The sequence below is a fragment of the Ochotona curzoniae genome, unplaced genomic scaffold (assembly GCF_017591425.1).
Source record: "Ochotona curzoniae isolate NIBS_2020 unplaced genomic scaffold, NIBS_Ocur_1.0 contig_1, whole genome shotgun sequence".
NCBI lineage: Eukaryota > Metazoa > Chordata > Mammalia > Lagomorpha > Ochotonidae > Ochotona > Ochotona curzoniae.
Genome location: NW_024464918.1, coordinates 31,863,338 through 31,884,308, shown reverse-complemented (window position 1 = coordinate 31,884,308; position 20,971 = coordinate 31,863,338). Strand labels below are relative to the sequence as shown.

The 20,971-nt window shown below is 50.3% G+C and overlaps 1 protein-coding gene across 1 annotated transcript in view; it reads right to left on the bottom strand.

The window, feature by feature from the left end:
* Positions 1-20,971, bottom strand: part of GRAMD2B (GRAM domain containing 2B) — an 84,572-nt gene that overhangs the window by 11,053 nt on the left and 52,548 nt on the right. The window contains exons 2-6 of the mRNA XM_040969120.1: positions 9,693-9,812; positions 5,694-5,805; positions 3,713-3,779; positions 2,737-2,840; positions 555-650 (exon numbers count right to left, since the gene is read on the bottom strand). Of these exons, the coding sequence (XP_040825054.1) occupies positions 555-650; positions 2,737-2,840; positions 3,713-3,779; positions 5,694-5,805; positions 9,693-9,812 (499 nt within the window). The remainder of the gene's footprint in view (positions 1-554; positions 651-2,736; positions 2,841-3,712; positions 3,780-5,693; positions 5,806-9,692; positions 9,813-20,971) is intronic.

The window sequence follows — 20,971 nt, the reverse complement described above, 5'->3', positions numbered from 1 at the left end:
GCCAATGTTTCTGGTTGACCTGTCAGGGGCTGTCACCAGCCAATGCCAGCGCTGGACTCTCTGGGTACAGCAGAGTATAGCAAAGGTATAGTAGTATACTCTACACAGTATAGTGAAGGGCTTTGGGCCTGCTGCTGAGGCTGCCACTGCTGAGCAGGCTGCAGGTCTGTGCATCTGGGATGGTAGGCACTGAGAAGGGGGCTGCCTGTGTGCCCTGCTGGCTCCTCAGAGGCACCCTGCCTCCCATGGTCACCTGGGTTGTAGCTGCTGTTTTTGTTTTTCAAAAATGATGTCAAAAAAGCTTAGCCTGGTCCAACAGATGGCAGGGCAAAGTAGGAATTAAGTCGACCAGAATGCAGAGCTGGCAACAATGAGGTGAGAATAAATGCCCTGGTGAGAGTATACAAGGCCGGGCAAGGGCCTCAAGGTGCTCATGTCCAACTCCATTCTTGCAGAACATGCGTCGCCTGCTTCCTTACAGGACATGGGAGGGATTCAGGGCTCAGGGTCTCGCTTCTCGGCAAGAGGCCCGGGCAGGACTGAGGCCTACTCACCCTGTCTGTGACTGTCGCTATAATCAGGGCGTTTGGCACCAGGAGCGCGGTTTTGGTTTTCTTTATTAGGGTTACCGAGAAAGCCGGAATAGAGATCTGTAAAAGAATCATCGAGTTAGTACCCATTCAGATTTCACTGGCAAGCACTTGCAGCCTTCATGTTCAAGGAAGAAACAAAAAAGCAGCAGCAGTAAGCCCTGCAGCTTCCACTGTAACACAAGAATGAAGGTCAAAGCCTGTCGGGGGCTCCATCACCGAGCTGCTTACCTCAGCCAACACACACACGCAGCTCGTTGTTTCTATCGTACATCTTGGTGGCAGCCTTCATTTTCAGGCACAGAACACAAAGAAACATCTCCATTTTAAAGATCCAGTCTGAGGTTCTATAGGCACTTCTGCGGTGAGATCAAGTGGCCCTAACCTCCCTGCACCTCCGCCCTAGGCTGGCAGAATGGCCACGCCACCAAGTGTTCAGCTCTGTTGCCAGCGGCATGGCTGCTCAGAAACTGCGAAACCCATCTCCTGATTCCATCAACTGGAGATGGTCTTGACAGCTTGAGATTTCCCAGGAACTGAATCATATGGCAAATGCGCAGTGCCAGATAACTTATGATGAAATCACAAGACTGGTAAGTTCCTTTCTGGTTCAGACTATAGAGAACAACCATGGAGCAAAGTATTTGGATGCCCTCAGTCCGCAGTGGATCCAGTCGGACCCACAGGGCTGTTGGCAAGGAGGATATTCTGCAGTGTTGCCAAGTCCAGGGAGCCTGCGGAGCCACCTCACACCCGGTGGCAAGGAGACCCTCTTGTCCTCAGATCCACCCTCCGCTAAGGTTGGCGCTCTTGCCTACTTGGGACTACCCAGTGTGTCCAAGACTTTTTTTTCCTTTAAAAACAAAAAACCGGGTCACTGCCTCCAGCTTTTTGGTGTTCGTCCTCTCTTAGGATGAAGATTAGGATTTTAAAACCACTGGAGAACCGTATCAGCCTGAAACTGTATTTCCTGCCTCTGTAATTCCTCCAGTTGCTTGGCAAAGGACAACCCTTGCTCACTACTTCTCCAGCCCTGCTACTTGGCCCGGAGCCTCTGGTTCCCTCTCCGTTCCCAAGAATTCACAGCGATTACCAACACTCAATCTCCCCTCCTTTCCCATTCCATGGGCAAGCTTTGTAATCAACAAATATGATGGAATACTGCTTAATAATGCTTTGTATTATATTCATTCAGATAATACTATGATCCAGTGTTTATCTAAACTTGAACCTATGTAATAAAGAGTATTAAATTTGTCTTAACTAAGAAGAGTATTGTGCTAGCCTGCAGACCCAATGTGATCCAGAAAGTTTCTATGCCAGTGGTTAACTGGTTTTGATGTAATTGCTGATGGTCATAGGGAGATTATTTAAATAAAGCATATCACACAGTTTTTAATCAGTTACTTCCTGAGTATTAAAAGCGCTGACTCAAAAAGCATGAATCAAACTGAGTGAAAACTCACTGAGGTCACGCAAACCCAAGCTGTATCTCTGACTTCCTGTTGTAGGTGCTGGCATGAAACATCCTCACAGCTCAGGAGCAAAGCATGCCAACACACAGCGTGGTCTTTTCCCTTTTATGCCACAGTCACAAGATCCTCATTTTACAAGGTGGGGTCCCGGGGAAACTGCCAGTTTACCGTCTTCACAGCCATGTGCTGTGCACCTTTGCTCCCCCATAGCTGCGTTTAATAATGTGATGGGAGGGACCACAGACATGTGACTCCCCAAGATGAGGCCCTTTCCACTCCATTTCCTGCTCATTTTGTGCGGCTTGAAGTTCAAAGGGAGCTGGGGTAGGTAGTTTACGTAACCTCTTGTACGTCTCTTAAGACTTTGATGGGAACTGGGAAGAATTTGGTACAAAAGAAGAGTTTCTGAAAGTATTTGTTCTGGTTTTACAAAATGAGACAAACTACAGCACAGGCTCCACGTGAAACGTGGGGACAGGGCTGAGAGGACTAGGGCACAGTTGTGGGCGAGGTCCTGAGTGGTCCCTGTAGGATACACAATTGTCTGGAGGCATGACACCTTTACAGGAATAATCACGGCTGAGATTCAGCTTAGCGAACTCACAAACAATATTCACAATGCATTAAGACAAAAAGCCAGGTTAGCTTGCTTTTCAAAAATGTATACCCACCTTAGTGTCTTTTCCAAACACCTTGGAATGAAAACAGATCCAGTTTTCAGACACAAAGAGCTTTCCCTGGTACAGGATTTCTTTCTGTAGAGCGCAGGTAAAGCCTGGGAGAACACACACCATTTAGAACACCATTTAGAATTTCCTCAGAAAGTAACAAGGATGGGCAGACGGGAATCGTACGCCATACTCCAAACTCCAGCCTCTCTTAGTCGGAGAACTCCACTTTGGTTTCTAATTCAGAGTTGTGTGGGGTTTAGAATAATGAAGTTGAACAGGTGAGTCTGGCAATGCACAGAACCCAGTTCCGTGAAGGCCCCTACCCAAGCGGGTGTCCATCTGCGTGCTAACCAACACAAGCCCTGCATGCCTCTCTTCCTGGGATTCTCACCAATGACTTCTTAGAAACACATGGTCTGATTGTGGGAAGGGCATGTGACTCACACCTCGGGTTTGAAGCTCTTGGCAGGAGCCCAGCATCTTGTCCTAACATTTGTACACCGGGAGAGGCTCGTGTAGAAGCCCAGGCTCGGCGATGAAGCAGATATTTCACTGATACACTGGGCAAGAGATTTAGGTGTGAGCACTGTACCCACCACACCCTGCACACCACAGGTGTTAGCATGCATGCCCACGCAGATCACTATTTTAGCCCTTGTCTTCTAGTGGCCTCTCTTGACCTGAGCTGGTTACCATTAAAAAAAAAAAAACTCAGGAAAATTTAATCACATGCATTGCAGCAGTAAAACGAGAAGGTAAAGATACCATTCTGGATGATTCTACATGGCGAGATTCAGTTTCTGTTTCTATCCTTGGGTCTGCACACTGAAGCTGGCACTACTGCCACATAAGGACTTTCAGAAAGCTATTACCCTGGATATAGCTCCTTCCCTGGCACCTTCCCTCTTTCTCCCGACCAAATCAGTTAACACCTTTCAAAATAGGAGCTTACGATGTCAAATGGGTCAGAACTTACTTTGCTTTAGTGGCTCCTCCGTTGGGACCTCGAGAAACAACTTGTGAAAGTGCATATTTGCCTTGTACTGTAAGGAGAATGAGTGCAGGTGTCACCTTTTTATGCAACATGATGCCTTCAACTTCAGTCATAACCACAATTCTCTCCCCCTTAGTACTAACTTGAGGAATTCAGCCTCTCCCATCTTCAGGTCTCTAAGACAACCCCTCTGTGACAAACAGTGGGAGTTTGGGCACAAAGGTTTTCTTTTCCAATATTAATGCCTTTCCGGTTGACGAGAAGGCTGCAGGTTGTGGTGGGCCTTGTGCTAAGATGAGCAGGCTAGACGTGGATGTCACTGATGAGATGAAATTCTAAGGGGTCTCACTAAGGCAGGTGCTGGATCCCGAATGTGAGTACTAGAAGAGCTAAAGGCTCACCTCTTGGTTGGTATGCGGCCATAGCCTGCTGACTCAACCTCCCTGGGTTGCTGTTTCCTTTTCTGTGCCCGAGTTCAGGAAAAGTTCCAATCTTGGAGAATGACCCAAGGCTCAAATGGGACACCTTATGGGACCCATTGCTTGGAGCTGTGCTGAAGGTGCTTCTTGGGCAGCCACGGGGGTGGATGACAGTCCTGACCTCAGACAGGGCAACAGAAAGCTCCCTCGCCCCCAAGTCTGAAATGCTGCCAAGTTGCCTTCCTTTCAAGGCATCTGTTTTGATAGCTGTGACAATGACACTATCCAGCTAGCAACTTACAGTTCTTACAACGCTCGCAATATCCTCCTCACCATAACCCAGGCTACGACCCTGTGACTTGGTGCACCACACAGTAGTGAAGAGGAGGAGCTAGTTGCTCTCCTGCAGCATCTCTCTGCCTTTTGGGAGGCGAGCTGGCTAAGGAGAAGACAGAAGCACAGAAGGGCCCAGATGCTTTAGGATCCAAAGTAGGAGTGGCTGCCCTACTGCTGCTCTAAGGAAGAGCCATGACCTGCATCGTCAAGGCGACAGACAGGCTGCCAGTCAGTGACTGCCCGTGGAGGCCTTCCTTGTATGAAGTGAATTCCAGGCTGCATCCCAGCAGCACACTTTGCATCCAGGGAGGGATGCTGGAAAGCCAGATGATCTATGGGGACTCCACGAGCCTGTGTTTTGAATAGCCATAGACTCTTGGCTGCACCCTTGATTTAAAATATCCTAAGCTAGATCCTCTTCAAAAATATTAATGTAATAAAAGGCCAAAAAAAAAAAGTAGTAGTAGTAAGAATGAGCTACTGAGCTCCATGGGAAGCCACATTGCAAATGAATGCAGGATGGGACTCCTAAGGAACTCCAGAGAGAAAAACAAAACACAATGTAACCTTTAGAAGGGCACTCATTCCTGGGACAAATGGGATGTGGAACAGGGTTTCACTTGAATAATACTTCGTGTACTTAGCTAAATGTCTTGAGAATGCCAATTGTTTTTAGCACACATGCATGGATGCTAAGGTGAAGTTTAAAAAAACCCTGCCACCCAAACTCTTGGCACCAGTCATTGTGTACCATCTACAACACAGCACCTGAGTGGTACCCTGTATGTATTTCAAGGCCATTCCTGCTGAGGAGCTTCCTTCCCAGGACCTGCTCCAGGTGCAGGGCTGGCCCTCTGTTAGCTACATCACCTGACTCTTGCCTGTTAATACACGAGGTCACGTTTGCCCCCTCTCCATCCTGGTAATTTTCAGGGCTGCACATGGCTGCGGGTCCCTGTGCTCTGGGCCTCTGCTGGAGCTGAGGGCCACTGCATGGAACTCATCATCACTCAGGTGCAACTGTGACCGTCACCGTGGTGGGATATGGAAGGAAACAGAGAACTTGACACCTGTCTGTGCTTGTAAATTCTCCAAGTGCTGTGCCTGTGCCAGTCCCGAGCAGCAAGCAGCTGCCTCCGTGGGCTGTGCTGTCCTCTGCCTTTGAGGGACTCTGTCACCTGTGGACACAGCACACCCTCCCAGGTTACCTGGCTAGAAGAGGAGGACTTTTTCCTTTCAGCCTTCGAGTCACTTTTGCCTTCTGCTTTATAGTCATTCTTGTCGCTTGCTAAGGAGGCACCGTCAAAGCTGGATTTTGACCTGGGGAAATAAAACCCAAGGGATTTACATTTTTTATGTCACTCTTTAATTCAGTCAGACAGACCTTGGTTATCATACCATCCCACAAGGAAACTAGGTTTTTGTTTTTCTCCTAGATGTCAATTAACCATGTCTGCCACTCTCCAGGGCGTTGACGCAGCTTGTGTTTTAGGAGACAAGGATGATTCCAGCTGGTTCTACACAACCTCCTAAGTGAGAAGTAACAACCAAGTTGTGAAAGTAACTGTATCATCTTCAAAGTATTTTAATCAGTTGCAAGAGGAGTACTTGAGGCAGATGAATAAATAAAACTGCAGCTATGGGTTCAATCAAGGAATATTTTTGTTTCAGAATCCATTAATATTTAACAGGTGTTAACTGAGAGTGGCATTGTGTAAAATGCCTTGGGCACACAAGGACAGTATTTAGGCTTAAGCAACCCCACGCATGTAGGCACAGAATGTTTTAAAACAGGCAGTATATGACTTAGTATTCAAAAACAGCACACATCTTAGAATTAGGAGATGGGACAGAGTGGAAGTCTAACAAGGCGTAAAAACAGACAAATAGAAAAGTATGGGTTTTTTTTTTTCAAGGTTTATTATTTACTTCAAAGGCAGAGTGACAGAGGGGTAAAAGCAGTTCGTTCATTCTTTTCACTCCCATTATGGCCCCACCAGCTGGAGCTGGGCTGCGCTGGAGCTGGGAGCCCACGCAGCCCACACATTTGGAGCCGTTGTCTACCGACTTCCCAGGGCAGTAAGCAGGGTTTGGACTAGAAGTGAAACAGCCAGGACCTGAACCTGCACTTCGATAAGGCATTGTAAGTAGTACCTTAGTGCACTATGCCACAGTGCCAACCACAGAATATGGGTTTAGTATGCTGAGCCTAAGCAGATGAACCAGAAATGGGTATGAAGCAACAGAATATCCCAGGGGCAGTACAAGTAAGATCATAAAAATATTTTTTGGACCCGGCGCAGTAATCTCGTGGCTAAATCCTCACCTTGCAGCTGCAGGGATCCCATATGGGCATTGATTCGTGTCCCAGCTGCTCCACTTCTCAGGGATCTGCAGATCCCTTTTTGTGGCCTGGGAAAGCAATAGATGTCCCAATGTGTGGAACCTTGCACCAACATGGGTGAATTGGAAAAAGTTCCTGGATCCTGGCTTCAGATCAGCTCTGCTCTGGCCATTGCAACTACTTGGGGAGTGAACCAGTGGATGGAAGATCTTTTTGTATATCTGCCTTTCTAATGAAAAAATAGATTCATATATATATATAAATAAATGTATTTGAAAATCTTAAGGAGAAACAGGAAAGCAGACCAAAGTTCTGCCATCAGGTGATTCAACAACAGTCAGAACCAGGCCAAGCCAAAGCCAGGAGCCCAGCATTCCAGTGGAGTCTCCCACACGGGTGGCAGGACCCAAGTGCTTGAGCCGTCACCTGTTGCCTTCCTGGGTGTGCATCAGCAGGGAGCTGGCATGGGAACCCAGGCCCTCTGATACAAGCTGTGGACGTGCCAAGCGCCCGCCCTAGAGGAGCAAATATGAAGTCAGGCTCTCCTTTGTCCTGTTGCAGGCAGAGACGAGCACCCCAAGATTCCCTTCTCGGGCAGCTCTAGGCCTGGTTCTGGTTCACTTCCGTGTGAATATATATGTCCCATCATCTCTACTGCTCTGACCAGGTGCATCAGGGTGGGCCACAAGCACTTGCAGGAGATAAATATTAACATACTTTGTAATTATGCAGTTGCTCTATTGTTTGGGGGCGGGGAATGGTACATCAAAGTCCTGATTTTGCAATAATGATCTTTTAAAATGAAGGTCAAAAATATTTGGTTCAAACATGAAGAATACGAAGTAATTCCAGTGGCACTCAGCGCATGGTGGGGACGGAAATGACTGAAGTGGCAATCACCTGAGGCTGGGGTTCTCACAGTTGGGAAAAGATGCTCTATGTGGTGTCTCCGGCCCCCTCAGCTCTCATAGCTGAGGCTTCCCCAGGATCCACGCACAGCTAAGCACCCCTCAGCAATTCCACATAGGCCATGGAACCCACTCAGACACAGGAAACCAGGGAATCCACGAGTAAACACTTGTAGTCTACTTGAAAATAAAATAAATTTTGTATCCAATTACCCTGTATGTACACAATTCGGTAATTCAAACAGGTCCGCTCTAATGACGCAACTTAACAAAAGTGGGTGGAAGCACCAATGTGGCAATCAGCTGAGGACTTGCAAGCCCGGGGGCAGTGGGCAGTGGGCAGCTTTATTCTCACAGGATCTCAAGGCCCAAGCAGCCTAGGGGCTCCAGGGCCTGCAGAGGCCTGGCCCGGGGCGCTGCCCGTTAGCCACATGGTATTTGATTTCTTTGGGTCTTCTCAGTTGCACCACTCTCACGCCCTGTAGGCAGGAGGAATAGCCCTGGAGGCCCAGGGAAAAATGAAAACATGGGGACTCAGACACAAACATTATAAACAGTTTCTGGGCCAGCGCTCCATCCTGTGGCACCAGCTTCCCATATGGGTGCCAGTTTGTGTCCTGGCTGCTCCACTTCCGAACCAACTCCCTGCTTATGATCTGGGAAAGCAGCCAAAGATGATCCAAATCCTTAGGCCCTTGGACCGAGATAGGAAACTTGGATGAAGATCCTGGCTCTTGGCTTTGTACTGACTCAGCTCAGGCCATTGCAGTCATTTGTGAACCAGTTGATGAGAGACCTTCTCTCTCTCTCCTTCTCTCTGTAAATCTGCCTCTCAAAAAAAAAAAAAAAAACAAATCCAAGCAGCAAAAGCATTAAGCCAAGTGTAAGGCCTGGAGCCACAGTCAGAAGAACAAGAAACAGCCTGCTCTGTGCCCGGATGAGGAGAATCAGTTACAGGGTGAGGCGGGAGCCCCGATGTGAATAAAGAGAGGAACAACAGGGAAGAAAAACAGGGGCCTGCGGACGGGGGATTACAGTGAGAAAAGGACACACTGGGTTCGAAAAAAAGGACAGGTTTACAGAGCAGCCCCAGCAGGGAGTGACAAACAGAGGCTGCCTGTCCCCTGCAGCGCAGACCGGAGGGGCGGAGGTGGACCGGCCAGGGAGCAGCTCCTTTAGCTGGCAAGTCGGGATACAAAACTCCAGACATCCTGCACTGTGATATGAGCGATTCCTTTTTTTTTTTTTAAGACTTATTTATTTTTATTGGAAAGTCAGATTTACAGAGAGAAAGATCTTTCATCTGCTGGTTCACTCCCCAAGTGGCTGCAATGGCGGAAGCTGAGCCGATCAAAGCCAGGAGCCTCTTCTGGGTCTCTGACCCAGGTACAGTGTACCAAGGCTTTGGGCCATCCTCTACTGCTTGCCCACGCCACAGGCAGGGAGCTGGATGGAAAGTGGAGCAGCTGGGGTACAAACTAGTGCCCATATGGGATCCTGTAGCGTGCAAGGTGAGGACTTTAGCCACTAGGCTAGCACTCCAGACTGAGCGATTGCTTTTAGAGGCTTTACAGCAACATGAAGCCTTTTGTTGGAGAGGGCTGGGGACCCCAACTGTGCATCTCACACCCACTTCTGCCTTTCTCAGCCCCACACAAAGGACCCCCGGCTGGGCTCCTAGAATGGCTGCTCATCTGCCCTTCTCTGAAGCTTCCAGGCAGGGGAGACACAGGTGCACCCGCTCTGAGGCTGAGCGGAAACTGCCAGGCGAGTCTGAGAGCTGGACCCTGCAGAAGGCTACAAGGGGCAAGGGAGCACAGGAGTATCTGTCCAGCCCCGGAGAGCCAGGCTCCACTGCTTGTCGGGGCGGTTCTTGGCCAACAGCACGTCTCCGCTCCTGACAATGACCACGAGACTAGAAAGAGCAGAAGGGAGGAGAGCGGGCGAGGACTCACCAAAGGCTGATGCTTCTCTTGGAGTCCGGGGACTCGGTGTCCACGGAGGAGGCAGGAGACTGGGCTGTTGGCGATTTACACACCTTCTTCTTCTCCTCGGCGCCATTCTCGGCCTCTGAGCTGGAGAAGAAAGACAGGCGCTTCACCTTGGACATCCAGAGGGAGGTGGAAGGGAAGACGATGAAGTAGCCACGCTTTCTGGACAGCGGGACAATCCTCAGACCCCAGCGGCAGGCTCGACAACTGTCACAGCTATGCCCTGTCTCTGTCTCCATCGTGAGCCCTCTCGGCAGCAGGTCACACCTGCTGCATTTATGACAGGGCGACGGTGAGCTCCCAGGTCTGGGACGTGGGCCTAGTGCCGCCCAGCCCTGCCCTGCCCTGCCCTGCCCGGCTTAGGTGTGTGCCGCGGCAGATCACCTGGAGGTTGGGAGGGCCCCCCCACATGTGACCCGTAGTTTCCTGCAGGTGTTGGGAACCCCGCCCCCTTTGTTTGCATTTGTCTCACGTCACTTATCGGCTTTTGTGGTAATTGTGTAGGTCCCACTTTGCGATGTTTTAACCAAACACTTCCCTAAGCAATTTACAGGCTCCGATCTTTACAACCGCCCAGGCGAGGGAGGAATTGTGACTTTCATTTTACAGATGAGGCGTCTGAGGCTCTCAGTGAATATATTGCTCAAGATCTCCTGGTGCGCATCTATCTAAGCTGGGATTCAAACTAAGTGGGAGCCTGTCCATCAGAACAGAACTCTGTTGATGCGTCCACATGCCAAGCACTTGCCCCTCCATTTATCCACCTGTTCCCCTACCGGCTCTTCCACGTGGCAGCTCCACTGTACAGCAGGAATCTTACTTATCCTTATGCCAACCATAAGGTCTGCACAGTGCTGGGATACCAAGTCAGGAGGCTTTGGAATAGCTGTTCCCAATGTTGATAAAACAAAGTGGAGGGGGAGAGCGAGGAAGTAAAACCCAGATTGCACACTGAACCACTGACGACTGGAGGGCAACACAAGCATGACAGACAGAGCTGAGGTTCCTAGGGTGGAACCGGAACACCTCTCCCGCACAGGAAGTCCATTTCCAATGCGGAAACCAGGAGGGGATGAGGGGGAACAGGTGGGACCCGCCGACTGGAGCGTCTTTGATGCCAGCTGGTGCAGTGGAGCTTTGTTCACGCTCCTGAAGATGGGGAGAAGCCCACGGTGTCACTGAGCACACAGCGACACCATGAAGATGGCACTGACGACGATGACAGATCAGCTTCCTTCAATCCCACACGTCACCAATCGCGTGTGGAGACACTCCTGGTCACCACTTCCCACAGCGGCAAACACCGCAGCCCCATGTAGGGCAAGAATCAAGACCAAGTGTAGGTGACAAGGGGTCCCAGCTAACAGTCCCTGCGCGTGTCCGACTCTCGTGCAGCAGTCAGCATTCACCTTTTCCCAAGTAGACGAGCATGTGGAGCAGGGGTGTGACTGACTTCTTTGGTTTCTCTCAAAGAACCGAAGGCCTCAAGTGCATTCAAAGGGCTCAGTACAAATGTGAATTATCTTATGTCACGGAAAGCATATGGAGGGCCTTGCAGTAGAATTAGGAAAATATGGTTTCATGTTAAAATGAATTGGTTTGATTTTATTTGCATTTGGCATCCAGGTTAATTTACCGACTCAGTGCATTTTAGAACTGCCACGCAGAAATGCACTGAGCCCCTTGTGCAGCAGGGAGCCGGTGTGCTGTGTGCCTACGGAACTTCAATGTTTCAACTCAGCACTCACCAAGTTACTGTGTCCACGGGTGATCAAGCTGAGACAAAGAGGGGAGCTGTGGCTGCCTGGGACAGCACCTGCGTGTACACAGAAAGAGCCACTGTCCCTAAGAAGCCATGTGTTTGGATGGACTCCTGCCTGGAGACAAGGCGCCCCTGGCTGTGGGCAGACAGCCCAGCTCCGAGGTGCAGAGGCAGGCAAGGGCCTGCTGTCCACCATGGTACTTTCACACAGTACAGAGACATGTGGCTGGCTAGGTTCTAAAGCCCCACCAGCTCAGCTCTGAAGATTCTAGTGTGGGTTTCGGGCCTGTCCTACTGTGTCTCTCAGTGACAGAACATAAACATGTGCTCAAGCCAAGTTAGCCTTTTGCTAGATGCCAGAGTGCTTTGGGGGAAACCCGTGTGAAGGAGAGGTCTCAGAAAGTGTGTGAAAAATACATGTGGTGAACAGACTGTGCACGGATCTCAAAATCTTTGGCAGCACAATAAACTCATCTCTGAATTCCATCTTCTAAGATTTTCTTGCAGGGCTCCCATGCCCTCCTAGGCTTCTCCTTAAACTTGGTCTCTTTCCTGCCCAGGGACCCATCCTTCCTTCTCCAAGTCTCCCACCCCACTAAGTCTCCTCTACTCTCCGGGCACTAAGGAAGCAGCACCGGGCACGCTTCAGTTGTCTCTCCAGTGTCTCAGTTACTCCACCACTGGGCTAAAGTTCCTTCAGGGCAAGGAATGTGTTTTTTTTTCCAGAGCACTCAACTCACCCTTTGCTCACTGTGGTCACGGATAGGTTGATGGATATGGGTTAATCATGTAGTGTCTCAAGGAGGAAGTGCAATCCACCCATGGGTCAACTCAGTTGGATGTTTTTATTTACATCAAGCAGGCTCCAGCAGACTCCCTCCTGACACAGCCGCACTGCCTGCCACCAGTCTCCCCTGCCATGGTGGTCTTAGCAGCAGCAGGCAGCTCTGTCTGAGGGGTGGGTGTGGGAGGGCATGTGGAATGCGTGCCCAAGGCCCACTCACTCACATCAAAGTTGTCAGTGACGCTCAACAGGTTTCATGAAAGTTATGAAAAGAAGGGTGTGTGTGTGTGTCTGTGTGCGATTTTAAAACTGGAGAGTCAGAAGAGTCACCTTCTAGTCCCTGGCTCAGTCCCCAACTGCCTACACGGGCTGAGGAGCTGGCAACACAATCCAGGCCCTCATCTAACTGAGCCATGCTGCATTAGTGGGCAGCTGGAGCAGAGAGTCAGAGCTGGGAACCAAACCTGGATACTAGGATAGTGGATATATGTAGCTTGATTGTTTGCCTAAATTTCCTTCCCATCCTCCTCCCCCCAAATAAACAAGACGACAAAGCCCTTCAGGGATACTGACTAAAAGGGTTAACTAAAACAGACAGACAGATAAAATGTAAAGAACCCTGCTCCTCCTCTTTCAGCAAATCCTGCTCATAGGATGCTCGGGTCTCGGAAGGGAGAGAGGTGGATGAACCAACAGTTGGAAGTAAGCGGTCTTCCGCATGACCCTGGCACGTGATTCCTTCTCCTGGAAGCTTTCCAACAGACCTTCCGAGCAGTGTGACAATCCGCTGTTGTCACCTGTGCCTGCTTCATCAAGCTAGGGACAGCCAGGAGGAATCCAGTGCTTTCCATAAAACACTGCCACTCACTGTTGCCCAATCTGCCCACGGTCTACAGGGTGCGCACTCTGTCAGCAGCCTACAGCTCTCCCTTCCCACACCTCCTGAAATCTGGGTTTCACAAGTTCTCAGCCATCATTCATCCTCAAGGTGCCCTTGTGAGTATGACAGACTGCAGCGCAACTTTCTCTGGTGCTGCTGGTCTCCCAGGCCTGTTGCCTCACTGCTGAGAATGGACAGCACACACACAGGCGTTCACAGCAAGCCCAGATCAGTAAGTAGCTCCGGGGGAGAAGCTGCGATTAGCCTGCATCTCAGGTGAACAAGCACTTCTCTGTGGGTCAGTCTAGGAAGCCGATTCCTTTGTAACTGCAGTGCCCTTACCTGTGTTTGCATGGGCCTTGATGGTAACCTTGCCAGGGATGGGCATTGTGCTTGTGGGTTAGGATCCCTGCTTACCATGGGATTTCCTGGCTGTTCCAAATGTCTGTTAATGCATTTAAAGAAGCTGTGGATGAAGGCTCCAATACCTGAGTCTTTCCAAACATTCAAGAAGCCCCTGCCTTTGGCCTATACCAGCCGTGGCGACTGTTGACATGTGGGCAACGCCCAGTAGACAGAGGTTCCATTCCTCCTACTGCTACCTCTTTTGCCTCTCAAACAAGCAAAAGATAAACTTTATTTTTGTTTAAATCAGCCTAATCTAAAGCATAAAAACCATATTATTAAACTCCCTTATGGTTGTGCATGTGGAGACAGCATTAAATCCACTCTGCAATAAAAATATTTTTTAAAAAGCCCTCAAAGTCAGATATACAGAGAGGAGGAGAGACAGAGAGGAAGATCTTCTGTCTGCTGATTCACTCTTCAAGTGACAGCAATGGCTAGAGCTAAGCTTCCCTCCAGGTCTCCCAGGTGGTGCAGGAGCCCAAGGCTTTGGGCCATCCTCAACTGCTTTCCCAGGCCCCAAGTAGGGAGCTAGATGGGAAGTGGGTCTATTGGAATTAGAACCGGTGCACATATGGGATCCCAGTGTGTTCAAGGCGAGGAATCTAGCTGCTAGGCCACTGTGCTGGGGCCCACGATGAATTTTGAAGATGTTCCCAAGAATCATTTTAGAAACCACAGTGCTGACCAGCACAGGTTGAAAAGTGGCTTGCCAGTGACTATTTTGCAAGAAGATTCCATGGTGAGGTTTCTAGAGACAGGTTTGCTATGGTCTGGCCCATGTAGGAAGGCAGAGAGATTTGCTAAATCCTTGTACCAACAGCAAAGTTGGCACCAGGACTTGCTGAACCCCGAGGTCCCACAAGCCATCGTGTCTGCGGGTCTGCCTGCTTGGGGCTCCTTGGCTGGCAACCCAGGGCCCTCAATACTGGGAAGCAAAAATATGCTGTAGGCAGGCGGTGGGGAGTGGGGGCAGCCACCACAGTGCAAATAAACACCGGCATTCCAGGAGCCTGAAGGAGGCTACAGACTGGTGTGCAGAGTAGGTAACAGGGCCTGGGATGGCTAAGAGACCCTGGTTTCCCTAAATGCATAGGCTCAGAATCTCCCAAATATTATTTTACTAAATCAAGAACAGACTTCCAGGGCCACAGGGGGTTAAGCTGCCACTTGCAAGCATCCATATAGCAGTACTGGTTTGTGTCCTGGCTTCTCTGCTTCTGATCTAACTTCCTGCTAACGTGCCTGGGAAAGCAGAGGAAGAGGATGCAAGTGCTTGGTTCCTGCCAGCCACGTGGACAGTTTCACATGACCGGCTTCAGCCTGGGAACAGCCCTGACCTTCGCAGCCAAATGAGGAGTGAAGCAACAGGGAAAAGATGGCATTCCCTCTCTCTCTACCCGTCAGGAAATCTCTAAATATGTTTGAAAACTGTGCACAGGTTTTTCAGAACAGACAATTCCCACCGACTTCCCGAGAACCCTCATATACGCGAGTCCACTTTTTGAGCACATGCCGCAGCATTCACTTACTGCACCTGCTTTTTTCCCATCAGAACACGTAGATCATCCTGCTTGTTCTTAATGAGTGTATAGTTCCACCGCAATGAATAAGCTATCATCTAAACGGTTCCTTGACCTTGGGCACTTCTGCAAATGCCAACCATACTGCAGCAGGTGCCCCCTGCTGGTTCTTCATGTGCACGACCACATCCCAAGGGTCGCTTTCTAGAAATGAAACTGCTGTGTTAAAAGCCTTGTGATTTAAAAAGTTTTATGGTCACGGTTAATTGTTCTTAGGAAAAGTTTTATGATCCACACCCATATTATCCAGAAGTGTTTCCACATTCTTAGTATCACAGACAAGCACGTATTTCAAAAGGGCTGGCCGAACAGCCAGCACAGGGAGAATAGGAATCGTTTACTATGGACAATACTGTATTTTTTTGATCTTTGCGGATATGAGGGTTTAAAAAAAATCTCTCATTATAAACGCACACTTTTCTCATGTGTAAAGGTGAGTGCATTTTCATGTACTTAATGTGAGGAGTGACTGGGCTGGGCACATTTTAAATATCTATTTCCCCTAGGTCTCGGCCTCAAAGATTCAGGCGCCCGCTTAGGTTCAAATTCTGTTGCCTGCCAATCAGCTGTAACTTAGCAACCCTGTTCCCACCAATCCGCTGTAGCCTCATGGCACCACACCCAATGGCCCCGTCCACCAACCCTTCGTGGCCTCTCCCCGTAGTCCTCGCCCACTGCAGCAGCCACCAATCGCCGGCGGCCCCCACAGTCCTACCCACCCATCCCTCGTGGTCCCCCAGTGCCGCCCTGGCCATACAAAGACCCACTCCTGCCTGTGTGCCGCCCTGGCCATACAAAGACCCACTCCTGCCTGTGTGCCGCCCTGCCTGTGTGCCGCCCTGGCCATACAAAGACCCACTCCTGCCTGTGTGCCGCCCTGCTTCTTCGTCCCCGCCTCTCTCTTCCCTCTGAGCTTCCTCCTGCCTCGCTCCCGTCTCCACGGCGCTCATCCCTGCTGGAATAAAACCTCCTGCGTGGCTTGCTGCGTCTTGTTTCGGCTTGAGGTGGCTAACTGAAAAGAGCTTGGACCGAAAAGAGTTAATACTAAAAAGACTTAACACTTAAGACCTTTTAAAACAATTCCCTGTCTTCTTTGCATGTTTTGTCAGTTTTCCTTATAGTTTGATAACTGGAATGTTTAGGAAAGAAAATCCTAACAACTGCAACACAAATTCTTGGTAATCGCATAGAATTTTATCCTACAATTTACTTTTTCAAAAATCTTACATATTTGAAAAACTTAAGTGCTGGGGCCGTGTGTTGGCATAGCCGGCTGGTCACCTGACTGTGGGACCAGCATCCGTATGGGCAGTGGTTCAGTCCTAACTCTTCCACTTATGATCCTGCTCTCTGCCATTGGGCTGGGAAGGCAGGAGAGAAGGGCACAAGTTCTCGGGCCCCTGGCTCCCGGCTCAGGACCAGCCCACCCGCAGCCATGGTGGCCATCTAGTGTATGAACCAGTGACTCCCGACCTGCACTCGACTCGCTCCCACCACACTCTGAGCATCTGTGAGAAAAGACCGATACCCGGGAGGGCACTGGGGCATGGGTGAGGATGCCACTCAGTATGTCCACATCGCAGACCTGTTCAAAGCCCGGCTCTGCCGCCCACCAGGGGATCCGGTTCTTGGCTCTCGGCTTTGGACTGGCCCAATCTTGGCTGTTACAGCTCTCTGGGGAGGGGAAAACATTTTCTTTCTCTATCAATCTTTTTTTTTTTTTAAGATTTATTTATTTTTATTGGAAAGGCAGATATACAGAGAGGAGAGACAGAGAGGAGATTTTCTGTCCAATGATTCACTCCCAAAGTGGCCGCAACAGCCAGAGCTGTGCTGATCCAAAGCCAGGAGCCAGGAACTTCTTTCAGGTCTCCCATGCGGGTGCAGGGTCCCAAGGCACTGGGCTGTCCTCGACTGCTTTCCCAGGCCACAAGCAGGGAGCTGGAGGGGAAGTGGGGCTGCCAGGGCACAAACCAGCATTCATATGGGATCCTGGTATATGCAAGGCAAGGACTTTAGCTGCTAGGCTATTGCACTGGGCCCCTCTATCAATCTTTCAAAAGCAAACAAATAGAAAAAAATAAGAAATGAGGGGCCTGGGTTGCGGCTCAGTGAGTTAAGCCATTGTCTGCAATGCATCGTGTGGGTGCTGACTCAAGTTCCAGCCACTCCACTTCCAATCCTGCTCCCTGCTAACAACCTTGGAAAATGGTGGGAAGGTGGTGGGGGCGAGGATGATGATCCAAGCGCCTGGGCCCCGTCACCCACGTAGGAGACCTGGAGGAAGCTCCTGGCTCCTAGCCCTGGCCATTGTAGCGATTTGGGGATTGAACCAGGAGATAGGAAATCTCCCTCTTTGTAACTCTGCACTTCAAATTAATTAATTAAAAAAGAAAGAGAAAGAAAACCCAAGTATTGGCTGCTCCGTCATAGCACACGTTCTCCCCCAACTTCTTACATGTCTCTTTTCTTAATGAGTCCCATATATTGAACTAAAGACTGGGATGGCAGCATAAAGATACAGCAGTTAAAAAAGGAGAGGGGAAACCCAGATATGTGTAAGTCAAGCTGCCCTACGTCAGAGGAACAGGCATTTGAAAAAGAACAAAAGGAATGAGTATGAAAAGAAAAAAGGAGGAAGCGTGAGGGCAAAACAAAGGCCCAAATGCCAGGAAGTCCGAGGGATTTAACAGGAGAGCCGGGCTGCTGGAGGGCTGTGCGAGGCAGCAGGAACCAGGAAGAGCGTGACATGGAGACGCAGCTCTCGGGGAAGGAAGAGGGGAGGCGAGCAGCGAGGATTCTTCTCCCCTAAGACAGGAAAGTGAGAGATGAAATGACCCTTACAGAACTAGCTCCACGCACACATCGTGACAGATAATGAAGTAAGCACCAAATCAGATAGAAGTCTCACGCACACGGGATGGAAGGGTGCCAGCAGTGCAATCTAGGATGTTAATGCGTTATGCTATTTTGGTAAACACTTAAAAGATAGCCAAAGATGTTATATCCTTTGCTGCTCCTTACAGCAAGGGCTTCCCATCCCTCCAGGCCCAGGGCAAGCGCAATTACGCTCGCTCTCGTCCCTTAATTTCCTGTGTGCAGAGGTAAAAAATGGTGCAGTTGATGCTTGCTGATACAGGACAACAGCCTACACTTTGAAGAGGGCTTGGGGAAAATTTGGTCTCATATCCTCCCAGGTAAATGTGCTTGACAAGCGTGACTGACGAGTCTTACTGGAATACACCACGCTGCAGAGTGGGAGGAGCGGGCAACAGAAGTCCAATTCTCTCCTTTCCATGGCTGAACCAGTGTTGTGTGCAAACTCATTGTTCACACTGAGTATAAGATGAGAAATCGGGCCCAGCAGCGTGGCCTAGCGGCTAAAGTCCTCGCCTTGAATGCACCGGGATCCTATAGGGGCGCTGGTTCGTATCCTGGCAGCTCCACTTCCCATCCAGCTCCCTGCTTGTGGCCTGGGAAAGCAGTCGAGGACGGCCCAATGCCTTGGGACCCTGCACCTGCGTGGGAAACCTGGAAAAAGTTCCTGGCTCCTGGCTTCGGATCGGCACAGCACCAGTCATGCTCACTTGGGGAGTGAATCATCAGACGGAAGATCTTGCTCTCTGTCTCTCCTCTCTGTATATCTGCCTTTCCAATAAAAATAAATAAATCTTAAAAAAAAAGGGCAATCGTTGAAGCAGTGTGAAAACCTGAAAGGTTATCACCATGACTGGAAGAATCAACAGCAGCAAGCACAACCGCCATCAAACTGAATAATTTCTCAGCAGTGGCGGTTTGAGGCCCAGCACCGGTGCAAGGCAGCGCAGGAATTGACAGGAAGATGCCCCACGGAGGCAGCACCCGAGTTCTGCAGTGTCTAGTCGGGGCAGGTGGTGCTGCTGCCGGGAAGCTTGCTTTCGCCAGTTACACCTCAGCAAGTGAACACTCTCTTCCTCTCTTTCAAGTTGCCTTTCAAATAAACATTTACAGAAGTTTTTAAAAATGGAGAAAATTGGTCCTGGTGCTATAGCCTAGTGGCTGAAGTTCTCACCTTACATGTGCTGGGATCCCATATGGGGGGGTGTCACATCTTACCCTGGTTTCTTCAGTTCCCTTCCAGCTCCCTGTTTGTAGCCTGGGAAAGCAGTTGAGGATGCCCCAAGCACTGAGCCCCTTGACCTTTGAGAAACCTCCATGGCATCAGCCATTTCTCATATTACTTTAAAACTGCAGCCTCAAGGTGAAGCTGACCTGGGCTCTGAAGCCTCTCCTGGCTTTCACGCCCCTTCCGGCCTCCTGGCAGCACCTACATCAGAGCTGCCATGTTCCCTGCCGCTCGCTCATCTGACATGTTCCGGCTCTGGCCTGGGGCACCTCTTCCATCAAGTTTTTTCTGACCCCTTTGGACTCTGAGGATGGAAACTCCCTTCTCTGCACTGCTGGGGCAACCGTACTACTTTCAGATAGGGTTTGCCTTTCCCGGCTCCGCCATCAGCCCTGGGGGCAGGCCCTGCAGCTACCACATCCCTGCATCCCACCAAACAGGCTCAGTTTCTTTGCCTTAGAGATGTCATGTTCTTGAAGCTAGCGTCAAGGTCAGGCTTTCTGGTTCCCAGCCCTGAGCCATTTCTAGCCGCACAGACGGTACAAATAGCAACGGGAAGAGATGTGTGTGTGTGTGTGTGGCTTGGAACGCCTGGGCTTGGGCAGACTGGCACGGTGCAGGTCAGGACGGCGTCCTGCCCGGGGTGCATCCGGCTCCGACAACTGGAGACGGGTTTGGGTGTCAGTTGCTGCAGGTGTGACAAACATGACACAAAGCGGAACTGTGACAGGGTAAGGAGGAGCATTTGTCCTGAGAAGTCATACCCTTTTTCCTTCACAAAACCAGGTGAGAGGTTGTGGCGTGTACCTAGTCAGCAAGGCGAGTGACCTTACCGCCAGTGCTGGGAGGGGCCGTGACACCTGTGTTTACCCTGAGAGCGTTTAAAGGGCCATGCTGGGATATGGCAGCTCACAAGAAGCTGCAAGAAAACAGACTGCTTTCCTCATTTTACCCCTTCTGGGAAATGGAGAAGGCTCCGGAAGAAGAGTCTCGCTTCTGTGACCAGCAGTTTCCTAAGAGCAGGCAGATACAGCTTCTGGGAGCGGCACCTTCAGAAGGATGCTTGGCATTCCTCAGCCTCTGCCGGAGCCTCCTCACCAGGCCTGCCTCTGCCAGAGCCTCCCACAGCCTCCTCACCAGGCCTGCCTCTGCCAGAGCCTCCAACAGCCTCCTCACCAGGCCTGCCTCTGCCAGAGCCTCCAACAGCCTCCTCACCAGGCCTGCACTCCGCGAAGCTGCCCCTCTCTGATCTTCCCCCTGCCACACCCAGGAGCCAAGAATGCAACCCAGGCATCCCATATGGGTGGCGGGAACCCAACTACCTGAGCCATCACCCACTGCCACCCAGGGTTTGCAAGAGCAGGAAGCCGGAGCTCTGATCCAGAGCAAAGTAGCTTTTGATTCGGGACATGGGTGTGAACTCTCAGGTTCAACACCCATCCCAGGTTCTCTCAGCACTTCTGAAGTAAGCTTTAGAGAGGAACTTCAAGGAACTGGCATTTTCTTTTCTTTTTATTTATTTATTTGTATTGGAAAGGCAGATATACAGAGAGAAGGAGAGACAAAAGATCTTCCCATCCAATGGTTCACTCCCCAAGTGGCTGCAATGGCCGGAGCTGAGCCGATCCAAAGCCAGGAGCCAGGAGCCTCTTCCGGGTCTCCCTCGTGGGTGTAGGATCCCTAGGCTTTGGGCTGATCTCAACTGCTTTCCCAGGCCACAAGCA